Consider the following 24,640-nt stretch of genomic DNA (forward strand, 5'->3'; position numbering starts at 1 on the left):
AAAAACATTCTTTTTTTAATAAAAAAAACTTGTTGCAATCCTGTAATGTCGATATATATACAAGTGGAGCCATCTGAATGCAACAAGTAGAACTATTTCATAAAATCTATTCGCCGCTAAATGGTGTTACCATTTGCTGTCCCGTTCATTCGCTGATGCAATTAATTTATTACAGCACGAGGTATATACTTTACATAACACCCATTTTCCGAGTACATTTGATGCATTTATTAAGTTGCTCTATGAATAATTCATCATTTTTATGTAAATTATCGATTTTTTAATTAGTGGCGCCACCTAGTAACAACAGGGGGAACTATTTTCACAACAAACTTGGACGTTGTACCACCGATGGCGCCACTGCGGCGCGCTCCCAGAGTGGCGGTTTTTTCAAATGAATCTAACGTAATGATATTCTTTAATCGTTAAATTCTAATTCAAGTTTAATTAGTAACTTGCTTGCAAAACATTTTATAAGCTAAGCAATATGCGAACGAAAGCATTGGAGAGGTGCACTTCTACGTTAATTGAATGAAAACTATAGGAATATACTTATTGAAATCTTATACGTACATCCATACATTTACGATGTATTAAGTAAATACTTGAATTTACATTTATTATAATATTCTTTTCTAACCATAAATCTTTCATTTTTAATCATACTTCATTCAAAACCAAATATAGAATCCCATAACTTTATGATATAAATAAAACTAAGAATTGCTAGAAAGAATCTCTGATACGAAAGAAATGAAACTGGTTAAATTACCTAATACCTTCCATATGAGCATATCATCATAAATCTCCCGGAAATAGAAAAAACTGTGTAAACTGTAAAAATATTTTAACAAGTGCAAGCATGTGAGGAAATATCTCATATGTTACTTACACACGCAAATGAAAAGACTTATATATGTAAATAACTGTAGTTCTACAGCTTGACAATTGTTTTTAGATTTACCAAGACAAAACATTGACAATAAATCTGAAAAATTTATAGTAGCAGCCATTAGCAAATTTGTACTACAAAAGTAATACAAACTTCCCAAATCACACCACGTGGAGGTTGCCGCAAAAGGTGACTCGCCCTATCTCCGTCGTATCTCATCCACCCTTCCTTTGCAAAGTTTAAGTTGCGGAAGACATCATCGCAACGTATCTCAATCGACCATCCCAATTGGGACAGGCGATCTCGATAAAGAAATTGTGACCTACCCGGAAAAGGGATAGACGTGCTAACCATCGCCTAAATGCCCTTTTCAATCTACGTCCTACTAATTCCCTATTTCCCTGGCTCAAAAAATTCGCTCGTTGTGAGCCAATCCCTGAACTATAGCTAGCTAATGATGTTGGTGGTGTGGTCGTCTTAGAGGTGAGAGAGACGCTGAAAGAATAGAGAAACAATGGATTAGTTAATGCTTTTGTTCCGTGAATGTGTTTCTGGTTATCGCAGTCCTTGCAACAAGGAAGGCTCCCTATAACGTTTCGAGGCGAAACTAAATCAAAACTCCAGCGTTTGGGAGTTGTGGAATTCAGTATTCGTTTCCTTCTCGTTCGAACCACCGCCACGTGGATGGGAGACAGGATTGTAAACACTATAGACAATCGGATTCTAACCTGTTCACACGCGAATGATGCCAACGAACCAAAGCAAAGGAACAGGTTCAGTCACATCTGCGAAAGAACCATTCAATCGCTAGCAATTCATTGGCAATCGCAAAGATCCCTGATGGGTGCCGACTCAACACTTGTGGCATCCTACAGCCCGATTCCGAAGAATCGTATTACTAAGAGGCTGATAAGGAAACACGGATTAATCTGCCGAACCACAGCGCGAATCGGGTCGTGTAAGAGTGGTGCACGCAACACGGTTGAAGCAGAGTCAAGCGCAGCACAATTCTATACCTTTCAGTCACGTTTCGTCTCGATAACGACTGCAATTGTCACGTTTCGTTTGACCAAGTCAAAGAGACGAAGACAATGACAATCGTCACCGTACGACGTTACGGCCGAGAGCTATACAACATTCACTTTACCGACGAATAAAGAAGGAATGAAAATGGAAAAGGGGACCGTGGTTCTCCGAGAAGTAATACGAACCCGAATTTCACTCGCGAAATCGCGGACACGAGCTTGCTGAAACAAAATAACACGTTGAACGAAACAATTCACATTTACGAGCCTAGCTTGAACTTGATCGGAACACATGAAACGAATTGAATAGCACTATAGTACGGACGATAGAAACACATGTTGACGCCTGTTCAAACTCGACTGAGGAACGCGACCGCGCCGGCAAGCAACTCATTGTCGCTTGACGACGGTGCTGCCATTATTCATCGATGTAACCGTTGCTTGTTCTGCGCATAACGATTAATCGTATTATATACGTGATAAATATGAATGTAATTGGTGTCATTAAATTCTAAAATTTATTGTCTTTCGATTGTGTGTGCAAGAGTAGTTACAATATTTGTTAATTTAAAAGTAAGAGCTTTGTGCTGATTGGCCAGGCTGCGACGTAGACGACATCTGGTGGCAACGATAGCGACTATTTCAAATGGCTACGGCAACGAGGACAACGAATCGCGTGTCCTTTTTCAATTACCTACTGGACGATTCTTGAATCTGGATTTTTCTGGACTCACGTCGTTGATTTTCCTGAATATTCCTTACAATCGTGTGTCAAGTTGTAGGATAGATAATATCGGTTAGTTCTTGTTATTCTTTGCAAGTTCTTTTCAATATTATTCTCCCCGTACGTTAATCTTGTTCAACGTTTACGTACGTATAAAGTCTGAAAAGGATCCCTTACAAATATTACTTTCAGGCTTCATGGAGTATGTACAATACATCATCCATTTTCATAGAATTACAGGAACGGTAAATAGTATTTATGTCTCAGATAAACAAAGTTAACTGTAAAATATTACGAAACCGATGTAAGAATTACATGAGCTTTACCACAAACTGTTAGACATTAATTTTATTGTAAAAATTCAATAGCTTTCGCTTACATTTCTTTACAGATGCAGAACAAAGGTAGAAAATAAGTTTCGTAAATCTTAACTTCACATGTGCATACAACAATCACTGTGCAATTTCATAAAATTTATTCTGTGCTTTCGTGACTAATAATTAATTAAGCGTTAGTATTGTGAAATTTACTTTCTGCTCGTGATTACGTATACAAATGTGTAAGGTGAAAAGCTAGTTTGTCAGAAATTCAAACGTAAACGTATTTCGCTGGTAATTTTCCATGACTGTGGGGATGGTTAACGGTTAGAAGGGTAAGGAAAGTTTGTTATTGGGGAGCTATTGGATACAGAGAATTCTAAGAACTGAACGCTTCGATCGAGCATGTGTTTACAATAGCGGATTACGATATGGCCTGCAAGAGGATTAAGTTAACAACGTCGTATTTACGTCACTGATTTTCAGTGTTCGAAATTTCTCGACGTTTTTCTCACGTCACGTAATATTACAAACTTCCATTTGCTTGCCTGTAAGAAAGAAAAGAGTCACGGTTACAGTAATATGCAAGGAACTACGCACAATTTTTCTCGAATATTCGTATACTTTCAATCTACGAATATTTGTTAACATGCGTTAACATTGCGTCAAAATAACTCAATGGATTTCAATGAAGCTTTATATTTCAGTTTTACATTTTCATTGCAAGATTTCATATTTCTTTTGTTATACTCTCTTCTGTTGTACATAAAACGTAAAATTAACGTTTTCCTATTCTTTCTCATAAGCAAAAACCATCAGTGTAGTCAGTGTAATAAGTAGTCGTACAGGAACCATTTATTTTAAATGGGTTGCTGTATGAATACTTCTTACACTGACTGTATACTTTGTTAGGAAACCAAGTTTAATAAGTAAAACAATTGAAAGTAAAATGAAAGTTGAAATGTAATATTTGTGTCAAACATGTGTATATGCGTTTTTGTAATTTGTAAATATTTTTTTTGTTTAGCACAAGTGAAAAAACTGGTCTGGAAAGTGGTCGTCTGTTTATTCATCATCTGTTCCTCTGTCATCTGTTTCTCTGTCATCTATTCTGCTTTGAAAGAACTGGTATGTATTCAAAACTTATTCTTTGAAGACGTATGAAAAACGTTTAAACTAACAGTTTTTTGGACATAAGCAGTCTAATATATTTTTATAGAGAATGTCAAGTTGCGTTAACTAATGCAGTAAAAAACATCCCATATAAAGAAACATTAATAACCTTCATACGTCTTCTATGTGTTTATCTACAAAAAAATGTAGTAACATCAAAATGGGTCTCACACGAAACCATCCCAATTCTATCTGAGACATTTTTCAATATTCAAACCGAGGTGGAAATATTTGTCGGCCATTTTGCGTAACCTCTCTTCAAATCTGCAATACCTACCAATGGGCATTCCCGCGTTACGACCGAAGAAATCGTAATGGTAGGTTACCGACCAATGGCATTCCTCGAGTGGATTCGTTGACGTAGTTCACGCGTAAGTCGCGGCCAGCTGATAGCCGCGCCCGTCGCGTCCAAGTGTCAAGTTCGTCGAGCAGGTGGTGCTCGCGTGCCACCGTGATTCGTAATGGCGTGCGACGGCTAGGAAAAGGGCAACAACGCGCACGAGTGCTCGGTGTTTTTCGTCTGTTCGTGTAAACGGGAAAGCGCGATAAGTGAAGCGAGTGGTGCGAACGTTATCGCGAAAATGACAACGTCGTCGAGCATCCTGCCATCGTATCAACGGTTCCCGAACGGTGCCCCGGCGCCTCTGTTCACGAGACGGTCGTTCCGTCCGCGTGAGAAGTACCTGATTCTCTTGGTGTTTTTGTCGTTCGGTGTCGTGTGTTTCGGTACGTTCTTCTTTTTGCCGGATTTCCGTTCGGGTACCAGCGGAGCGGCCGTGAACAGTGTTTACCGTGTGTACAAACACATGCAGAAAGCGGGACCGGAGTTGCTCATACCGGCGCCACCTCGTTTACAAGGGGTTCTTAAGGGGCCCTTCGAGGAGTCAGGATGGTATCCTCACGCCGTTCCACCAGGACACGAGGGTGTCGATCATCAGGACGTGCATGTCATCGAGGACAAGCTAAAGCTTCAGGTCCGCGCGAGTGTTGTCGTCTCGACGTAGCGCCTCTTTCGACTCTCGATACTCGACTATCGAATACCCCTGCCGTTCGAATTCGTGGCGCCCTGTCGCCTCGTGACGTTTTATACGTGTAAATTTCCTTTGACACCGATTCGATGTCTGATCGGGAAACCGTTTCCTCCTATCCGTTTCCTCGTCGTCCGTCTGGCCGCGCTCCAATTATTCAGCTGTGTTACACGCTTTCGCGACCTGTTTGTTTACATACGGCCATTGTGACGTGTCGCGGGGACACGTGTGCGCGCGTGTAACGCTCCAAAAGTTCACACGGTTCGTGAATCGTTGGATCAGTGGTTCTTTAATTTCTTTAAGCTCGGGCTAAAAAAAGATTTCTGACCCTTTCATTCCCAATATAGTCATATGGTTACACGGTCAATATTAGTGAACGAGATACAACTGTCATCTGAACCTTTGATCTATGCATTGTGCTCCTTTTCATAGCAATTGTGGTAGCATATATTCTTACATACACTAGAAAACGTCTGTTTTATTACGAATAGTTACATACAAATTATTTAGGAAACCCTTGAATATTTTATAAAAGTTACTCCAAGTATCGCTTATTTGTAATTCAACGCGCACGAAAATATTTTCCTGACGGCGTTTAATCAATTGTGAATGCAAGGGTAAAAATCATTGCGTTAAATTCATTTGGTATGCTACGTTCTTTCGCGTGACACTTCCGTGCCGTTCAATGTAAATAACTGTAACTGTCATCGCCTGAACTGGCACGAGCTAGACGTCTATGGAATCGACAGGAATGTTCATCGACAGGAATGTCCCGTCGCGCTCGATTTCGTTGACTATCGATCGGTTCGATTGTATTTGATCGCTCGGTGATTCGCGTATCGTGTTTTGCACTTGGCTTCCTTTTTCGTTGATTCGATCGTCGAGTAAATTGCGCGGGACGCCAGCGGCGTAACTAGGCAGGGCTGGCTCGGTGTGTGTGAAACACGTGGTCCTTTAAACTAAAGGAGCTCCAAATTTTTAACGAAATTAATTTTTGATTTTTGAATGAATATAAGTCCTGTATTAATAGAGAATATTAGAAACAATAGCCACTAATATTAGTCAATTTTGTATTGTTTTTGTAGACCATAGACGTCCTCGTCAATATAACCCCTGTAATACATAGTAAACATTGGAAAGTTCCGTACTTATCTGATACAAATACTATCTGATCTACTAAGTATTTGTTCAGAAATTATATCGATTACTTTTCTTGATAAATACCTATCTAGTTTTAGCTAACGTTACACGAGTTTTAAAAAGTTTAATTTTTAACGAAATTAATTAAATTATTAAAAAGATCCCCTATGAATTCTGAATTCTATCGTGCTGGTCTTGGATTTGCCAACTACGCCACTGCTGTAAATGCAAAAGAATGAAAGGTTCTACCTTTTAGCTTTTGTCTAGTTCTTCGAAGCGTTCTATCTACGTTCTACGTAACAGGGAATATTTATAGCACGGTCTGAGAAAGTCTGAGTTATTGCTCGTTCGATTGCGTTGCTCCGTGCGATTCACCGATCCTCTATACGGAAACGGCACAGAATCGTGACTCCGATTTAAAGAGGGAATTGTGTAAACGTGACTGCGTGAGCCTCGTTCGATCGGGATATCGAATTATCTAATTTTTCGCCCCACTGCTGCCCAATATCACGCTCGCGAGAACGAGTTTTATCAACGTTAATAGACTCTCGCCCTAAAATTTCAAAGCACAATTTCCGACGCAGCGACGCGACCCTCGTTCGAGACGCTTTCGTTTGTGCCGACATGTATAACGGGTGATCGACACGACTCGATCACTCTAATATTTTTCAGTACCAGTGGACAAAGTTGGGCAAAACCCTGGACTACGATTACCCGATGTTTGTCTTGTTTCCTTCTGTGGAAAATGTTCTAAAAAGGAAACAAGACGAACTACTTCAGGTAATCGTAGTCAAGGATTTGCCTAACTCTGGTAGTGGACCATTTCAAATTTGTTTTCTTTTTGATACTCTGATTAGGAGAAGCTTAGGAACTCGTAGTAACATTTTGCGAGTCCACTTTTTGTTACAGTTATTATGGTCAACTTCATTTTTTTTTTTTTTTTTTTTTTTTTTTTTTTTTTTTTTTTTTTAAATAGAACGACCAGTTATTTTATGTCAGAATTTCAATACAGGCGAGATACAGCTATTTTAAAGAGATTCTAATAAACATTAGGATACTCTTCGTTATTTTTCATTCAAGATCTGATCGTAGTAACCAATATAATCTTGTTTTTTGTTCTCAAGTTCACGGCTAAATTCTCTTGTTCGAATAAAAGGAATTTCAGCAGACAATACTTTAATCTTGTTTATAGAACATGTTTTGTCTCTGCAATAGTTAATTCGCTCTCCTGTGTCCTTGACTTTGCGTCATTGGTATCGATACGATTAACGAGCAATTATTTAGAGTTCCCTATTCATTTCCGCATGAATTCCAGAGCGCATAAATGCTAGTTGACGTTATAAAAGCGATAGTAATAAGGCGATTCACGTGGACGGGAAGTTGAAGGCGTATCGTTTTATCAGCGACGTTAATTAGCGATGACGAGCGCGAGATTCCAATCCAATTGATAAATTAGATAGCGTTCGCAGGTGAACTGCACCATTTTCACCTGTCGCCATGAAATAGCGGAATTTATCCTCGATTTGCATTCACTAGTTACGCCTGGTTCTCAGAAATTAAATGAAAATACATCCCTTTCGATGTTTTCGCGATGGATTCAATTATTTTTTCAAAACTCACTTTTTCCCTTTAAGCCGGATCGATCGTGGGATTCAGTTTGAATATCGTAGATTTCTCGTATTATGCCACGTGTACGTATAATAATGATGCAGCGCGGTGCAGTTCGTTTAATTGAATTAAATGTAGGTCAGTCGAGGACGGATTTAAACACACGTAACTGTTCGTTAGGCGCTCGTATGGATCGTTTCAGAGGTTCAATTGGGTTAATTACTTCGATTATTATACCAGGTGGAACTGTATTTTATAGAAATTCTTTGTTGGATACTTATAGTATTTTATTGTTTCTTGGATAGTTTGCTATTCGAAAACTTGAGATCAACCTTCCCAACATTAAAATATTACACGTACTGGCATTGTCTTTATCTTTCTTTTCCACGTTTAAATTCTTGTATGTAACGATTCATATCTCTCACAGATTCAGTGAACTTCAGCTCACGCTTAATGAATCAAGGAACGCGAGTAACGGAACGTTGTAACGCGTAGTATCAACGTTATTAGGGTACTATAGTACCGTTCATACCAGAAGCATATTGAATGAATAAGCATATATGTACAGGCTTGCGAAGATAAATAGTTTTCATTGAAGCTGTAATTACGCGATAGAGACAACTGCACACTCGATTTGTGAGTCAACCTTATCCATCAAGAGATCAAGTACTGATTACGTTTACGCACTTCGCATCTCAGGAAGCGCATTACGTATTGCAATTAATCTTGTTAGGAACAGAATGCAATTACATAAAATGCATCGAGAAATGCGATTGTTACTGCAGGTAGTAGCCGTGGACAAATATGAAGTTGATTATTATTCGATAAAAATGTTATTAGTAGCGAACCAATCTAGGAATCAATCTATTTGTTTCATGCGTGTAGAATTATTCGCAACATACGCACTACTGATTAAATTTGCGCAGAGTTCCCCATTTTTTAACACAAAGCAATCGAACTTGTAAAGTTTAGCGAGAACTTGGCAAAACAGAAATCTGACCGCGTCGAGAGCAGAACCACTGGCTCGATGGGGCGCGAAAGCGTTTAATCGCGGCGCGAAACGAGATTAAAGGTGTCGGTCTGGCGACGTTTCTCTTTTCTTTCGCGTAATCTGGGTGGTCGACTCGAGAGTATCGCGGCTTTCTTCGAGCAAAGCGAAAGAAGCGCATTTCCGTCGTCTCGAGATTCCATTCGGACGGCGGTATTCAGATAAATACGCTGGCCTCTCGGCAAACCGAGGAAATTTGATTTTGCACAGAAGCGACCGACTGCATCTCGAGAATATTGTATTAACCATTTGCGACCCGCGAACTTTCTTCTTTGAGGCACTTTCGCGACGCTGGTTTCGAAAATTGAATGTGTTCCTTTTCTCACGGAGAATTCACGAATGTGAATTTTTATTTGTTCGTTGTGCAATATTTATCTTAATTCTTATTTGGCGAGGAACCGATAGACTGTTGCTTTATTTGGATGAGAACTTTGGCCATTTATGGTTTTGGACAGAAAATGAATATCGGACCGATGGGATGTTGTCAAAATTATTGTAACCATCGGAAGAAATGTCTCGATACGAATGGAATCGTTTGTTGAATAAATGGGAATGTTGATGCATTGAAGAGATTGTGTCGCAAATTACTGACCTCTCCTTTCCCCGTTTCAATTTAACTGCTCGTTATCTATTTAACCCTCTAAAATACTTGCAATGGTATATCAACGGTACATTAAACACAAACTTTCAATTGTACTCAGGCTTGTGTGAGAAATTGTACAGTTAGTATAAATTGAAAATAGAATTAGAAAATGATAGATTTAATATTAAGATTTTAATAGACACAGTCAGTCCTATAAGTATTCGTAACCTCTACGTCTATTGAAGAAATTTGTCTAAATTAAGGTTTGATGGGATTAGGTTTCATGTTTCCAAATCAATGTTTCATTATTAATATGTACACGAATAAACTTTACACACGTATGCATTTATAATAAAAAATTTATTTGGAAACATGACGTCTATCATTTAATTTATCTTTTTCAATGAACATTGAAGGTACGAATACTTATGGGACTGGCTGTAGATTTAATAAATGAAGATAATGAGTGTGACCTACGAGCACTTGGGATTGTAGAGGGTTAATTCGATGAAAATTGTGCCCATCTGCGGTCGCAAATGATTGATCGAGAGTTCCATAAAATCCTAAAATCGACGAGCTCGCGAGTAGTTAAATCGCGCGTAATTATCCGTGAATTATCGTCGTCCAACAATCTCGATCCGCGATACGATGTGGGCTCCGAATTTCAGGCAAAGATCGACGAGGCGTACGAGCAGCAGAAGACGTTGGAAAAACCGGAAGTGATAGGTGATTCGCGTGTGCGTGCGAGTAGTTCGTCCTCTTTGGTGGTTCACCGGAAGGACGATGTCCTGGAGACTGTGCCGCCCGCGCCAGCGGACAAGCTTCCTTTGACCGTTGGTGGAGAGGACAAGGACCCCGTCGCCAGGAAGCGAAGGGACAAGGTGAAAGAGGTGAGTCTTGAGCCTTCCTTTTCATTGTTACAAGTCCACAGAAGTGTTCGATTACGTCGTCCTCGATTGATCTATATCTTTATTGTTTCATAGCTTTATCATTTTCTGTAATACCCCTCTGCTCTAATTGGAGTGGGAAGATTTTGGACAACTGTGGCAATTAACATTAAAACTACAGAGGTCAACCTTTTATACATACAATTATATCTCTGTAATTACATGGAGAACTGTTAGAACAATGGTTTCTAAAAATTGCAGTAAAAGCATTGATAGTAATGGAGTGACTTTAGAAAAAACTTTACAGTAAACACAATACAGAGATGAGAACAGTGTGTACTCATCGATTATACTATAAAATTCTATATTATAGTCTATACTATATTGTAAGATTGTCACTAATCAGACTCGCTAGCCAATTTCTCATCTCAGCATAGTACATACGTCAAGTAGATCACCTTGGTAATTCCACCGTTAAAGTTTTGCCATTACACCGAAGCAACGATTTTTTATCGCACCCAAACTAGTACAGAAACTTTGTCACCGTTAACCCCTGATCTTATAAAACTTAAATCTTATTTAAACAAAGTTGGAACGTCAATATCAGTCTCCTAATTAAACCCGAAGTGTCTCACTATAATTTATAATATATCGAACAAGAAACTTGTATAATATATTCGACGGAGGGGTTTGTCGCGAAAATGATTTAAATCGATACAATTTTTCCTTGATAGAATACTGTGCGGAGTTTCCACTTTTTTTTTTTCTCGTGCCTCGTTTGCAAAGCATTCTCGTCAGCTTAGAGCCCGCTAGAGATAGCCAGAGCGCGGTTTTGGTTTCCGTTTTCCAACTAAATTTCAACAGTTTCCGATTCCACGTCGACTCGGTTCCGTTGTTGCACCGGTTGCATTTGCGTATAAATGAGAATACAGTATGCACATTCATGGATATTCCGATTAATGGCGTTTCCAGCAGCCGCGAAACGGGGCGCAGTTTGGTAAATCAACGCAAAACGAACGACTGGGGTCCGATGTTATTTCGATTTTCACGTAATAAAAATGAAATCGCCGGAGAATCGCGGAACAAGATTCGCACGTTCGCGCAACGATCCATTGAATAAGCAGTAAAATGTTGCAGTTCATTTTCGCGGACGAATAATAATTCTTTCGCTGAAATGCGACAAATAAAATTAAAGATACACGCGGTATAACATCCACTGTTGTGGGTGACGAGATTTTCGTTGGGAATTACGAGGGAAAATCAAGAACACGATTCTCTCAACAATTAATCGATCGTGAACCAAACAAAATTTTCGTCACGCGTTACAAGTTATGGCTCAATCATTCTGTGTGCTCGGAGAAATCACTGAAGTCGTATTTGTGTAGTTTATCTTATCGTTCCAAAAATAAAAGCACAATTCCATCGGTGATATTGAACACGCGTAGTAATTACAGAGGCTTGATTTTCGATTTATCGCAGTGGTTCGTAACTTTTTAAGCTCATGTCGCAATTTAAATTCTCAGCTATATAAATGTTATTCTACTTTTGGAGATTTAATACAAAAAATTACTTCTTGGTTGCATGTACGTCCTCCATTTGATTAATTCTCAACCTGATCATTAGTTTTAGAATTTTCTTTTTTGAAATGGTTATTTATTTTGACGTCACATCAAACATTTATTATCACGTTATTTTCAAATGAATACTGTACTCGTGTTTGCATTCTTCCGCGCGTATTTTTCTAAATTTCCTCACCGTCGAACGGATGCAATTTAAATTTCGAATTTTGTTTCACCGCTTTCACGGTGAAATTTTTGACGATGATTTCACCTCGCGATATTCCCATTCACTGGTCGCGGGTATTCATCGAATTTACGAGCGTACGCTCATTTTCGTGGCTTATGAATGGTCCGGTGCGTCATTATCTATTTATCAGTCTATTAAACGCTTCGTGCCGTTTCGGGATAAGCGGTCCACCCGTCGATTTTTCGCGCTCTGATATCGCAGCGTGTCATCGATCCGTAAATTGTGATCAGCTTCGCGCTGGTATGTACTTTTTTCGAACCACACGTCCCAACGTTTGTATCCATTTCTCGAAATTGTTGGCGCGTTTCCAATTTATCCAATTCATTAGCTATTCCACATAGGCGACGGGAAAAAGTGTTTCTTTTTTTTTTATTGCGTTTTAAAGTTGACCATTGCACTGGTTCGTCGCACGAATAAATTCGGAAGTAGTTATTATTTATTTCATTGTGATGTTTATAGTGCTTTGAGAGACATAGGGAAAAAGAGATCTAAATTAATCTTACACGAATAAAAAATAAATTTCAGTAACAGAAATACAACAATTACAAATGAATTTTGTTTCCTCTAATCACGCCGAAGAACAAATTTAATTTTTTACATATAAGAGCATTGAAACGTCTAAGAATTATTAATTATATTCGAGAGATTGAATAAAATCTTTTGAACCAAATTTTCTAAATTTAATACACATGCTCGTACAATCATATATTATACATTGTATAAAAATATCTGATCGCGAGACTTTGATGTAAATTTGCATCTGTCCAGTGAAATACGATGCATTTAAAATTCGTGTATCGTTAAACAATTTTTTTCATAATAAATTGCATCCGTGCCGTACGCGCACTTTCACTCTAACCGACGCGAGGAGAAAACATATACTTTTCGGGCGTTTAACGACGCGATTCGTCTGCGTGATTTCGCTCTAATCGGCATCTTTACGCTCGCCATTAAATTTAATAGGCTCTATAATCGCTAATGCGAATCCACGGGCGCATTTAGCTTTGTTCCTTCTATCTCTGATTGCAGTCGCTTGTTCATCGCTGGGCGGATTGTTGTGCACGCGGTAACATGCAGCTGACCGTGTGCAAGTGCATCTGTAATCACGCAGGAATTCCCATGACAGCGCTTTCATAATTGACGGAACGTTTGACAATCAACCGAGAACGTTTTTGCGAATTCGAGGTATCGACGTGCAGTCGGAGAAACATTCTGATCTAGAACATTGAATGTTAGGATAGTTTCGAGAATTTCTTAGGAGAAAACAAATACGTTTATGAATAGAAAATTTTGTAGACATATTTGTACGTGATTCAAGTAGCTACGTGAATTTTTTCGTGTACATATTTATAATTTTGTAGGAGATGGACGAAGCTGTGCAAGTAGTTGTAGAAAATGTTGTTTTATTCTGATTTTAAAATAAATGCAAAAACAATGCACATTTATAAAAGTATAACGAAGGGTCATGATAAGGTATCTACATCTAAAATGAAGGATTTAGGGCGTTTACTTTCAAGCTCAGCAATTCCACGAATATGCGAAATTATTCTTGAAATAACAAAACGGAATGCTCCCTTAAATTCTGCATCGTCAAAGACCGTCTAAATATTTCCCATTGTGACAAACGTGTCAGATGGTCCGCGTAAAAACGTTTCGCAACTTTCTCGAAACTTTTATTCCGACGCAAGCAGAGGGCCAAGAAAAATTTTTCCAGGAAACGTAACTTTTTTCGCGACGCTTGAAAGAAACCTGGGTGTTTTCATTTTACCTTCGAGGAGATTAAACTTTTTACGCGCAGAAGTTTTCCCAAGGACCTCGGTGTCTCGCAATTCCTGCGCCGGGCGACATTTTAGGGGATTACAATTTTTTAGCGAAGCCCAAAAATCGAAGTTTACGCCACTATCACGGGGAACTTTTTTAACGGGTCTCTTAACGCCTTTTCTTTAAAGAAAGTTTTGCGAAAATGGCGCGGGACCGTATTTATCAACTGTGGGGGCCAGTTAAGGCGCGAATTATCGTTAGACTGTGGATTTTATGCATTTATGGCGTGGAGCAACGTGGAAAAAATACAAAAAAAAGGACATACTGTATGTTGAATGCAATCTGTGAATATAATCTATGAATATAAACGTTTTGCCTAAGTGGACATACCTTTTGGTTATGTTTAGCGTGTATTTGTCATATTGGCTTGTATTATGAATGCACAAAATTCGTGCTATAATTATCATTGTTGTTTTGGGAAATATTCCCTACATTAGTTGGGTTTACTTGTTACTTTTATATTGTCTTTTATTTATATCGAATTGAACATGGGTGATTACTATCATTACATGCACTGATTACAACTATAGATTACAACTATAAATTGTCTTGAAACTGGCCATCAAATGGCACCCTTTATGTTAATACCTTGTAACTCATATATTCTTAACTCTTTGATGTCTTATGTCAAGTGAAACTCGACAGAACTGAAATCAGAAAATCTGGACTGAAAAGGATTAAAAAGTGTCCATCACAGATCTAATAGCTATACAATGATCCTGCACACAACAGTTGCTGCGTCGAAAAGACGAGAAATAGGTGCAGAGGTAGCCGAGGATTCAGCAGCGACGCGCGATCCATTCTGTAAGAGTCATTCGTTTGGCAACCATTGTGGAAAGCTGCAGTAGCGCAACCATGCCAGTTTCCATTCCGACATCCCGCTGCAATGGCAGCGGGAATCCTCCGTAGAGGCATATCCGGCTTTCGGAACAGATGAGTCGGCGTCCATTGCAGTTTAATCGGTTACATGTAAACTGCGGGATCGGATCCATCGGGCGCGTCGGTTCCGTTTCCCATTTCGATGCTCCGTTTCCGCCGGCCGGAATTAAACGGGCCTCGTGAAAACTTTATGACGCTAATCATGCGCGTATTCTAATCGCCAGCTACCAATTGAAACGGACGTTCACGTCGCGTTTTAACGCCGGTGATCGATGAACCGCTGCCAGGGGAGAGGCTATCGGGCTGAGTAATTGAAAATGGGGTTTGAAGGGTCGGATCGCGTTGAAATCGAAAACGGATGATACAGGGGATCAGGGTACAGGGCTCTTTTCGACATTACTGCGTGACGCATACGAGACTGCAACGAATTGCAATTGGTTGACCGTTTTGAACGTTGGGGAATGCGACTAATTCTCTTTTTTATATTTATTGGGGGAATTTATCGTTTGAGCTGTTATTAGCGACGCGTTAGGTGCCGAAAGTTATCGTTGAACATTATTGAAAGCGGAGTAGTATTGTAGTATTCAGTCCAGTTGGGAAATAAAAAAAGGATTCTGCAGGAAGTTTTATTATTGGTCATGATATATTTCATTTGCTCCTTCTTTTCATTAAGGGACTAAGAAAATTAATTCCAAAAGTAAGATAATAATGACAATAAAACTGGATAGGATTCGTGAATTTGGCGACGTTAAAAAATGAAATACTACGATAAATGTTAAATTATTCAATCATCTTTCTTATTCTTTTATGCTATTTTTTTCCTTCCCAATTCGATATAAATCACCTATTTTGCCTTGCACTCAAAGATGACCGTTTAAGTTACCTAGAAAACGTTCATGCGAGGTATCGAAAATTTATTTAGCCAACCTACACATGGTTTCAGCCTCAATTGCAAATACAGACAAGCAGAGTTACTGCCAATTTGATTTATTCCGCAAATTGCTCAAGTCGATACAACGGGATCTCGTTCAACCAGCTTTCGTACGTTTCTCTTTGAACACCCACGAGTGTTAATTGTTGATGCATTCATTTTTAGCAGAAGTATAAAGTTGTTTCTCCCTCGCCTGTAGTTTGAAACTCTTCGGAAGCAACACGCCTGTGTTAGCACGAAAGATCCATAGGCCGAACGAGGAGCGGCTGTTAAATTCACATGTACTTTCCCCAGTGGGCTCGTCAATTCGCGTTAATGTTTTTATTGCGGGTAAAGGGTACCGCCAGCCCACGCACGCCTGCGTAAATATGCATTCTCCGACATGATCGACAAATCAATTTGGCTCTTCACCTTGCACGAGGTGCGTTTACTTCCAGTCGTAAAATAAGAAGACCGCGAGACTTGCTCGATCGTAATATGTTGAAATATATTAGAAACGTATTTTTTTATTTTGGTTTATATTCACATCCAAGGGGTGAAAACTTCCCTCGAAGTTTGTGAGAAATCCACAAATCCAAAAATATATAAAGCATCAACAATAGCGTACATGTTCAAAAGATTATACATACTTTCATTTAACCCTTTCAGACCTGAATTATTTTTTTTTTGAATTCAAGTAATTTAATTTTTATGGTTAACTTGAATTAAAATTAGTATGGAAAAAATAAGAAAAATCCTCATAGTGTAGTTTTTGAGGAAAACTGGCTTCCCTTCATGTGCACGAATACATAAGAACATTTGTAATACAAGAACATTTTAAATCTCAAGTTTTCATCAGAATCAATGAAAATATGAATTAGCATAAACATCCGCATTCTAGTAATCATTAATCAAAGAAACAACAAATACGACTCGACTCTAGAATCTTTCTCAAAATGCACTCTTCATAAATCCTTATCACAAGTAGATAGGAGTGACAGCGCACATGCAATTGCAGCGAGAGGTCGTCGTATATTCTATCCAGTGGTCGAGATGTTCCTAAATAGTTCGGTCGGTGTAATATGCCGCTTGTCGTGCATGCAACCGGTGAACGGCTCCTCGCTCTTCGCTTGAAATTAGATTGCACTCACGTTACCCGCGGCAAAAGTTCACGGCACCGTGCGGTTTAACGGTTCCGCCGTGTTCCCTGGCTAGGTCAGGCATACGCGGTGCATGCTCCCGCCTATGTCGGAATCGAGTTTGCGTGCCACGCATCGCGAGTATCCTCTCGCCAGCGTGTTTCGAGTTATTCGGCCTCGATTCGAATCTGGCTCAGTCAAGCGGCACGCGACTCTTCGATACGCCCAATTTAATCGTCTATTCGAAAGAAATTTCCACGTCGCTAATTATCAAACCCTGCCTCTGAATTCGAGGGTTCTGGGGATATCGAGCATGTTTGGTGAAAACACAAGGGGTAAGACTGAGGACTAAAGAAAGACGTAGAAATTTATGGTGAAACTTGGACGATATTATAAGAGGAAATGGACAAAAAAGTCTGGTGGCAATAAGAGAATCTTTCAAAGAAAGAAACAAGGATCTCTAATATAGGATAATGCACCCTAAACAAATAAATAAGTAATTAACACATTGAGTGAAATTATTCTGTAGGAGATTAAGAATGTTCGATACTGTTTCTTGTAATAGTTGAAGCTTCTATGTGCAAAAGTCTTTAATATTTGCATGTTGGATTCTTTTTGATGCATTACCTGAAAAATGTAATAGTACCTGCTGACCAAAACGTGGATTGTCTAAACCAATGCACATGATTATGGATGTTGATCATTTTCTAAAAAGTATACTTGTTCTCCTAACATGTCTTGAAAATGTTGTCGATGAAAACTCACGACGAACAACAAACAGGCTTGATTACTCATGACAACCCAAAAAACCAAGTCTTCGATCGATTCTCTCTTCGTCCTCATAGGTTATTCGCGAATCCCAAACCTAATGGATCTACCAGTCCCCAATCACTCGATGCAATACGCATCGTCGCGAAGTTCCAGGGAACATCGAGCCGCGCTAATGACGCACTTTAGGCGGTCGCGGTTCGCGTTTTCTCGTTAATATGAAGAAACCTGCGAAATCCCGCGTCACGGAACGTGTTTCCGACGATTACGCAATAGTCGATTCGCACCAGCCCTCCGTTTTCCAGAATTATTACCATCTCGTGCCTTAACTACGCCCTTTTGCCACTTCTCGTGCGAGGCTCGCGCCCGCGCTCCTATAATGAAGGGCAGTCACGGCACCGTGGCGTTACGGGTCGAGCACTCGTTTCAACTTTCACTTCGAAAACTCTGTACGGGGTGCAGAGGCTCGCTTTTCGCCGGAAGCATGCTGGAAACGCGTCGAAATCACGCCACTTGTTTGCCAAAATAACGGTTTTGTACAGAAAATGCTTCGATGTGTTGAAGCTAAGGCTTGAATGTCGAGGATGTTTAGATAGGGACGGTGCGGACTTTTGTTGAGGTGGAAACTACAGATTAGAGAGTCAAAGGCAACCGAAGGCACATGTGCTCGCGTGCGCCAACGTTCGCCAAGGTTCCAGCATTTTCCATCGGTTGCCTTGGCTCCTTGGTCTATGGACTGCCTAATAACTTCACACTGTATCGCTGTTTATAGAAAACGACCCATTTACTGCCTTCAATTCGTACACTCCTTTATTTACTGCAATTGATCGAATGTTGCGACTTTCGTGCCAAATATCTTCCACTATTAGCCGTACGGGGTCGATAACAATATTTTTTCATCGTGAAAACGAGCTCCGGAGAAAAAATTCCGTCGTAGACTGCGTAAAGCCCGGTTTTACCAGGTGTTCAATTTTTATTGGATCAGCGTCGCGATGAATCTCGTTCGTAGCCGCGTATCCGTAAAAATTTATCACCGACGATATCACGTCGATGTAAGAACGGGACCATGAAGGCGATTTTAATGCCTCCTATGGCGGTCTTCAGGCCGGCTATGACGCGGTGGCGGTAAAACACACGTAAACACGCGCGTACACCCGATATCGACTCGCCGTACGACTACCGGCGCCGTATCGCTTCTACGTGTGCGGAACACGGAATGGAGACGTTTTATTGGACGTTATCCGGGGTCGTTTGTAATCATTTCGCGGGATCGGCGCCGCACCCGCGTGGACTTGAAAAATGGAAGACTCGACAGGACGGATCGGGGACGGAAGGGGGTGACAGGGACGCGGGGGTGGGAACACGACGGGATAAAATGCATCTACGCGGGACGTTGGCTCCGCACTCTATTCAGATTTTCGTGGTCGGAGTAAATCGTCGAACTGCGAGGTCGGATCTCCGCCTTCTGTCGTATTCGAGCAAAAAGGAAAAAAACGTCTGTCGATTCTTTCCATCTTGATGTAGGAGGTTGTAACTTGGATAAAATGCGTGGAACGGGGTGAATTTCTTTTCTGAATTAATACTTTATATACTAGGAGCCTGTTTATAGGATTTTCAGGTACAGTAATTAACGACGGAGACTTATTAACTGTATCGGTGGTTGTCTGCTTACGTAGTTCGAGGAAATGGATTAGGATCTTGAAATTTGAAAATCCTCTTCCAAGGTGTTTAACTGTTTTAAATAGTCCAGTAGATAAATTTTTAAGAGAGCTTGGTAATAGATAATTGGTCTGTTTCAATAATTATTCATTCCTTACCCCAGTATCTTATCAAAGAGAAACTTCAAAAGTCAGAGTTCGTTTTTATTCATTCAGTTTAGTTCCGCATAAAAATCTCGACCAGTGTCATTAAAGTGGACCAGGGAGTTCCTGAAACGTTAACGAAGATACGTAAACTCCGCTTTTATTCTAATGTATGGAAAGCTTCGCGGATCGTAAGTCGTTCATAAATATTCGGAATAATAATTGTATACGAACTTGAAGCGCCATTTATTACCATTTTTCCTTTGTCCCAAAGCGAAACCCATTATTTAAGGATTTCAAAACCCTTTGTTTCTACGGCATCGTTTTGGGATTAAATGTTTTTGTATACGGTGTGTGTCTCGAAACTGGGACAGGCTATAACTCTCCTACAAACGGAGATAAAAGAAATTGCCAGAGGACGGTTGAATAGCTTCTTCTCTGCAGCATGATAAGCGCAGTGTGCGGTTCCATTACCTTTGAAATGAAGCTGAGCATACGGTTTGCTGGAATCAAATGCAACACAAACATTTTTCACACTAATGTGTTATATTTCTTCTTTTAAGACCTTGGATACCTATAATAACAGTTTAAGTGCTGATCCAGGCAAAACAAACTCATCCATGAGAAAAGTCATATACAGTCAGTTCCATAAGTATTATTTGTACTCTCTATATCTATTGCAGAAATTTGTCTAAATTAAATGATAGGTTTGATCATTTGAATTAGACAAACTTCTTCGATGAACATAGAAAGTAAGAATATTTATGAAACTGACTGTAAACAAGTCCGGTGTACAGTTTAACTACTTTTAAAATGAAATTAAGCACACGTTTAGAGATGAATCAGATATGTTGACGCGGTACTTTACATTAAATAATATATTTTTTCTTCTAAAAGCATACCTCCACTAGCAGTGTTAATTCAAACAGTACAAACTCATCCACGAGAACAATCACATACGATCAATCTAGTGTATGAACGCGACACTTCTTCCTATCAGTTCAAATACGCTCAGCGTCGACGAGGATAGGTTATCGGTATTCCCAGTAAAAACGTCCGAACACTCCAGAGTCTCGATCGAAGTAGCTATCGATATTTTCCAGCCTTCGGGCAGCCCAAAGCGGCGCGACAGTTGCGCAAGTTTCGCTCTTTCGTTTATGTCGTCGTTTCCTCCTCTATAAAGTTAGGTAGCGTCGATAAATCCGCAAACAAAAGTGGATTATGACCGTTCCGGCGCGGCTTTCGTTCGCACCTTTTATCGCAGTGCGAATGGACCCGTGCACGGGTGCTATGGGCGCGCAGATAGCGCATGTACGAAGTGCATCGCATGAATTTGAATATCGAGCGTTCCACGGGCCGAGTTATTACGTCCAACGTTCCCCCTGTTCCTCTGTTCCTTTTGAGCGCCACCGCGAGCGGATGCCAGCTCGTAGGCGTGTTTCAACCACCGCCATCGTCGCCACCCCCTCGACATATCCCCCACCTTTGTTTTTCGCTTTTTAATATTCCGCTTTCGTTCGATCGCTGCCTTTTTGTCCGTGCTGTCGGCGACGGACAAACAATCGGCAGGAAGTAAACAGGCGACAGGCCGAAAGAACGAAAAATTTCGCGTCGCTCGACCGGAATTTCCTATTAACGAGGCGCATTCGCGTTTCAATAACTCCCAGACTACGGACGATTATTCCAGTGACGCGACAAAACGTGCGGTGCCCTTTAATCGGCGTCATATTGTTTTAAAATTATCCTCCAGACGTATTTGATGTCTGTATGACTATGATTCATCCATGTATGATGAGATATTAATAGATACATGATTCTTATTTATCGATTAATCGATATACGGACAAAGTGGGGAACGATGTAAGACAAGTCACTCGGATAACTTATTTATTTTTAAAAATAGAGGAGAAGACTTCAAGCAGAAGTTATTTGGTTTCATAGGAGAAGAATATGGCTGGTGTTTATCTCTTGCGCAAATGTTCAGCGCAAACGTGACAATAGTTTTCTCGTTTCTCCACTGGCGACGCTAGTAGTAGGGAGAATAACTTCTTCTTGGTCCATTCCTCCAATTTAAACATTTCACCAATCCGAGAAACATTTAATTTCCTCCAAATTAAGATTTATTTTTTCATCGTCTTCCTAGTGTTCTTGCTCAATCCTAAATTCTGCTCTACTAAATCCAAATTGAAGTTCAAGTTCATCAGCTTCTTTTCTGCCATATAGCTGTTGATTCTTCTTACCCGGAGTGTCCCAACTACTCCGAGCCCACGTAATGCTTGCAGAAGTTTCTATTAAAATAGAATTTACTTTAGTCGAAGTACAGCATCGAATAGGGCGGTTAAGTACTTAACGCATTTATCAGGTAGTTCCTTTGGGATTAAATCGAGTAGCTGTTTCAGTTACAATTCGAGTGTTCTATGCTTCAACTAGCCTGACTGAACGCGAATGCTAAAGTTGTGCCAGTCAGTTGTTTCGAACTAAGTTTCCTCTAGGTATACGCCGAGTATTCAATGGAAAGGGATTTAATGTTTTCGGATGGTGGGGTAATTCGATGATGGCATTTATAAGGCACTCGTTTCGCGGGAAGAGCGGATCATCGGCTATAATTTACATGTCGGATGTACCGCGACGCGTTCTGATTATTGTCACGTTCATGCGAAATGTCAGTAATAGTCGATATTAAATAGCGTGGACAATCGTGGGAACAAAGGAAAGGGCGAGGCAGGGGAGGGCCGCGTGGCTGTTAAATGCAAATATCGCAACACTTCGCGTGTTATTGTTCGCAGGTTCCCGACATATTTATGCGTGCTCCGCGATGGAATTTTCGAACATAAAACCATAACGACGACAGGTGGCAATTAAACATTGTAATTGGAGGTGAGCGAGGAAACCCTGTGGCTCCTAATCGAATTTCGTCAATTCTCGGAATCTATTAGCCATAGAAATTAATTCTCTGCCTTTATATCGTGTATAACTGTGGTTTAATTAAAAATATTTGCTCCTCGTTTAATTACGTTCAATTACCTTTGTTTATAATTTCTCAGCCTGATGGTTATCATACAATTTTTGTGTGTATGTAGACGAGGTTCACAGTAGCCCACAAATTTTGCTTATCGTTGTCCTAACAGATTACGAGAAAGCTTGATAATTGGTGGATGTAGACATTAATTCTCTGTTTTTGTTTTTGATTGTTTGTAATTCTAAATCGAAATTTTTCTAAATAGAATTTGTTTAAATTAAATGATAGGTTTGATGTTTCCAAATAAATTTTTTATTATATATACACAAGTGTAAAGTTTATTCATGTAAATATTTATGACGAAATATTTATTTAAAAACATCGAATCTATTATTTAATTTGATAAACTTCTTTGATAAACGTAGAGGGTACGAATATTTATGGGATTGACTTTATAACCAAATGATCCACCTGATACCGTCAACAACGATCCGCCACACAATTTTTATCGATCACTGGAGATCAAGTTAAAGCACGACGATGTGAAAATGCCACCTAAAAGGACCCAGTCTGCCCTAATTGTATATTACTCGAATACTCCTCGTGCCCTATCTCCTTATCGTTTCACGTTGAGTTACCATAGCCTACGGTAACAAGCCAGAAAAATTTAAACCTCATTCTCCAGATTTCCTTACAGCCTCCCCAATGACAGATCGAAGCCTTAACTCGGCTAAGAGGAAAAAGATACTGATTCCACGACAAACAGAGCCCGATTCCACTTCGGCAGCAATTTCCACGCGGCGGTAATCTTCGACGTAACGTTCTTAACCGCAAATCTGGCGGAGATAAATATCATCGTACGGCGTCAGGCTTCCGTGAAAAATGAGGGCTTTCTCCGTACAACAATATTCAGCCGTTGAATACCTAGCGCGGCAAAGAAGATTCTCCGCTAACTGGCCTCTCGCGAGAAACCAAAAAAATGCGGAATTCCTCAGCGCGACGTCCACGTTAAGCAGCCGTGTACGAAGACGACCGATGAGATTTGCCTATTAGTAGGTGGTCACGGGTACATCGGGGAGGTTTTATTTGCGCGCTTCAACGCCGGAAAGGCTGATGGTAACGAATGACGACACGAGTTACCGCGGGATGCTACGAACACATGGAACGAGCGCCTCACCTTTTGCGAATTCTTCGTACGCGTTCTATTCGAATACCTGTTTCGATCCTTTACGCTTTGACTTACGGTTTTGCGGCATTAATTATCCGCTACGAACTGGCCGCCTTCTTCCTGTGCTGGAGCCAGTTGGCCAGCGGCACTACCGCGTGGAGAACGCTGGTTCTTGCAGCTAACCTGCGATTCGTTTCAGCAACGAATCGCAGATAGAGCGTGTCTAAGCCGAACTAAATTTTTCATAGAAACAAGTTTAGTTACTGGGGATATTTTGTATAGGTTCTTGAACTGGAGTTCAGTAGTCAATTATTAGGGGAAAGTGCGCAAAAGCGGAATTGCTTTTTTCTTGCATAACTTTCTTGATATTAAAATTAAAATTACGTTTTCAGTGGAGGAAGATTCTCTTTCATTTAAAGTCAACGTTAGTGTCTTTAAGAAACGGTTCATGATCCACGTAGATTGTTATTTCTACTCAATTTCTAGAAAGTAAAGAATACTTGTCAATTTAACCGCTTCACGCCCTTGGCCATATATGTGGACGTTTAGTTTTTTGTAATTATAATTACTGTCAATAATAGAAACAACAAAGATTTGATAATAACAAAAAAAATCGTCCCTGAAGAGGTTAAAAGTCCAATTACATCGAAGAGAATGTCGTTATTGTTCAATAACAAATGAATGAACACTATTCCATTGTTTTATATCACTATTTTGAAATAATTACCCCAGTCGCCATTCATTACCAGCAACCACTTTACAAAATAAATCGAAGGTTCGACTCTGATCATTTCCCTCTACATGTAACCTTTGAAAATGTTGTATCCCGTTCGAATAATTTCACCAAGCCAAACAATAACTAAATGAGCCATGAAATTCCGTTAGAAACTCGCATCGATTCGTAACCGAAATTAATTTCCTGACGAGCAATCAACTTCAAACGTCCATCGTGTTAGGATTCAT

General features: G+C 39.9%; 1 protein-coding gene and 1 long non-coding RNA gene across 2 annotated transcripts in view; one reads left to right on the top strand and one right to left on the bottom strand.

The window, feature by feature from the left end:
* Positions 1 to 4,588: 4,588 nt before the first annotated feature.
* The window catches only part of LOC128889207 (mannosyl-oligosaccharide 1,2-alpha-mannosidase IA), a 546,492-nt gene continuing 526,440 nt past the window's right edge, over positions 4,589 to 24,640 (top strand). The window contains exons 1-2 of the mRNA XM_054146639.1: positions 4,589 to 5,105; positions 10,207 to 10,428. Coding sequence (XP_054002614.1) covers positions 4,713 to 5,105; positions 10,207 to 10,428 — 615 coding nt within the window. The 5' untranslated portion in view covers positions 4,589 to 4,712. The remainder of the gene's footprint in view (positions 5,106 to 10,206; positions 10,429 to 24,640) is intronic.
* LOC128889251 (uncharacterized) lies at positions 19,067 to 20,749 on the bottom strand. Its single transcript, XR_008460396.1, has 4 exons — positions 20,453 to 20,749; positions 19,804 to 20,053; positions 19,566 to 19,676; positions 19,067 to 19,480 (listed from the first exon to the last, which is right to left on the bottom strand). It is a non-coding gene; the product is annotated as an uncharacterized LOC128889251 (long non-coding RNA).

Source organism: Hylaeus anthracinus, unplaced genomic scaffold, assembly GCF_026225885.1.
Source record: "Hylaeus anthracinus isolate JK02 unplaced genomic scaffold, UHH_iyHylAnth1.0_haploid 11997, whole genome shotgun sequence".
Classification (NCBI taxonomy): Eukaryota; Metazoa; Arthropoda; class Insecta; order Hymenoptera; family Colletidae; genus Hylaeus; species Hylaeus anthracinus.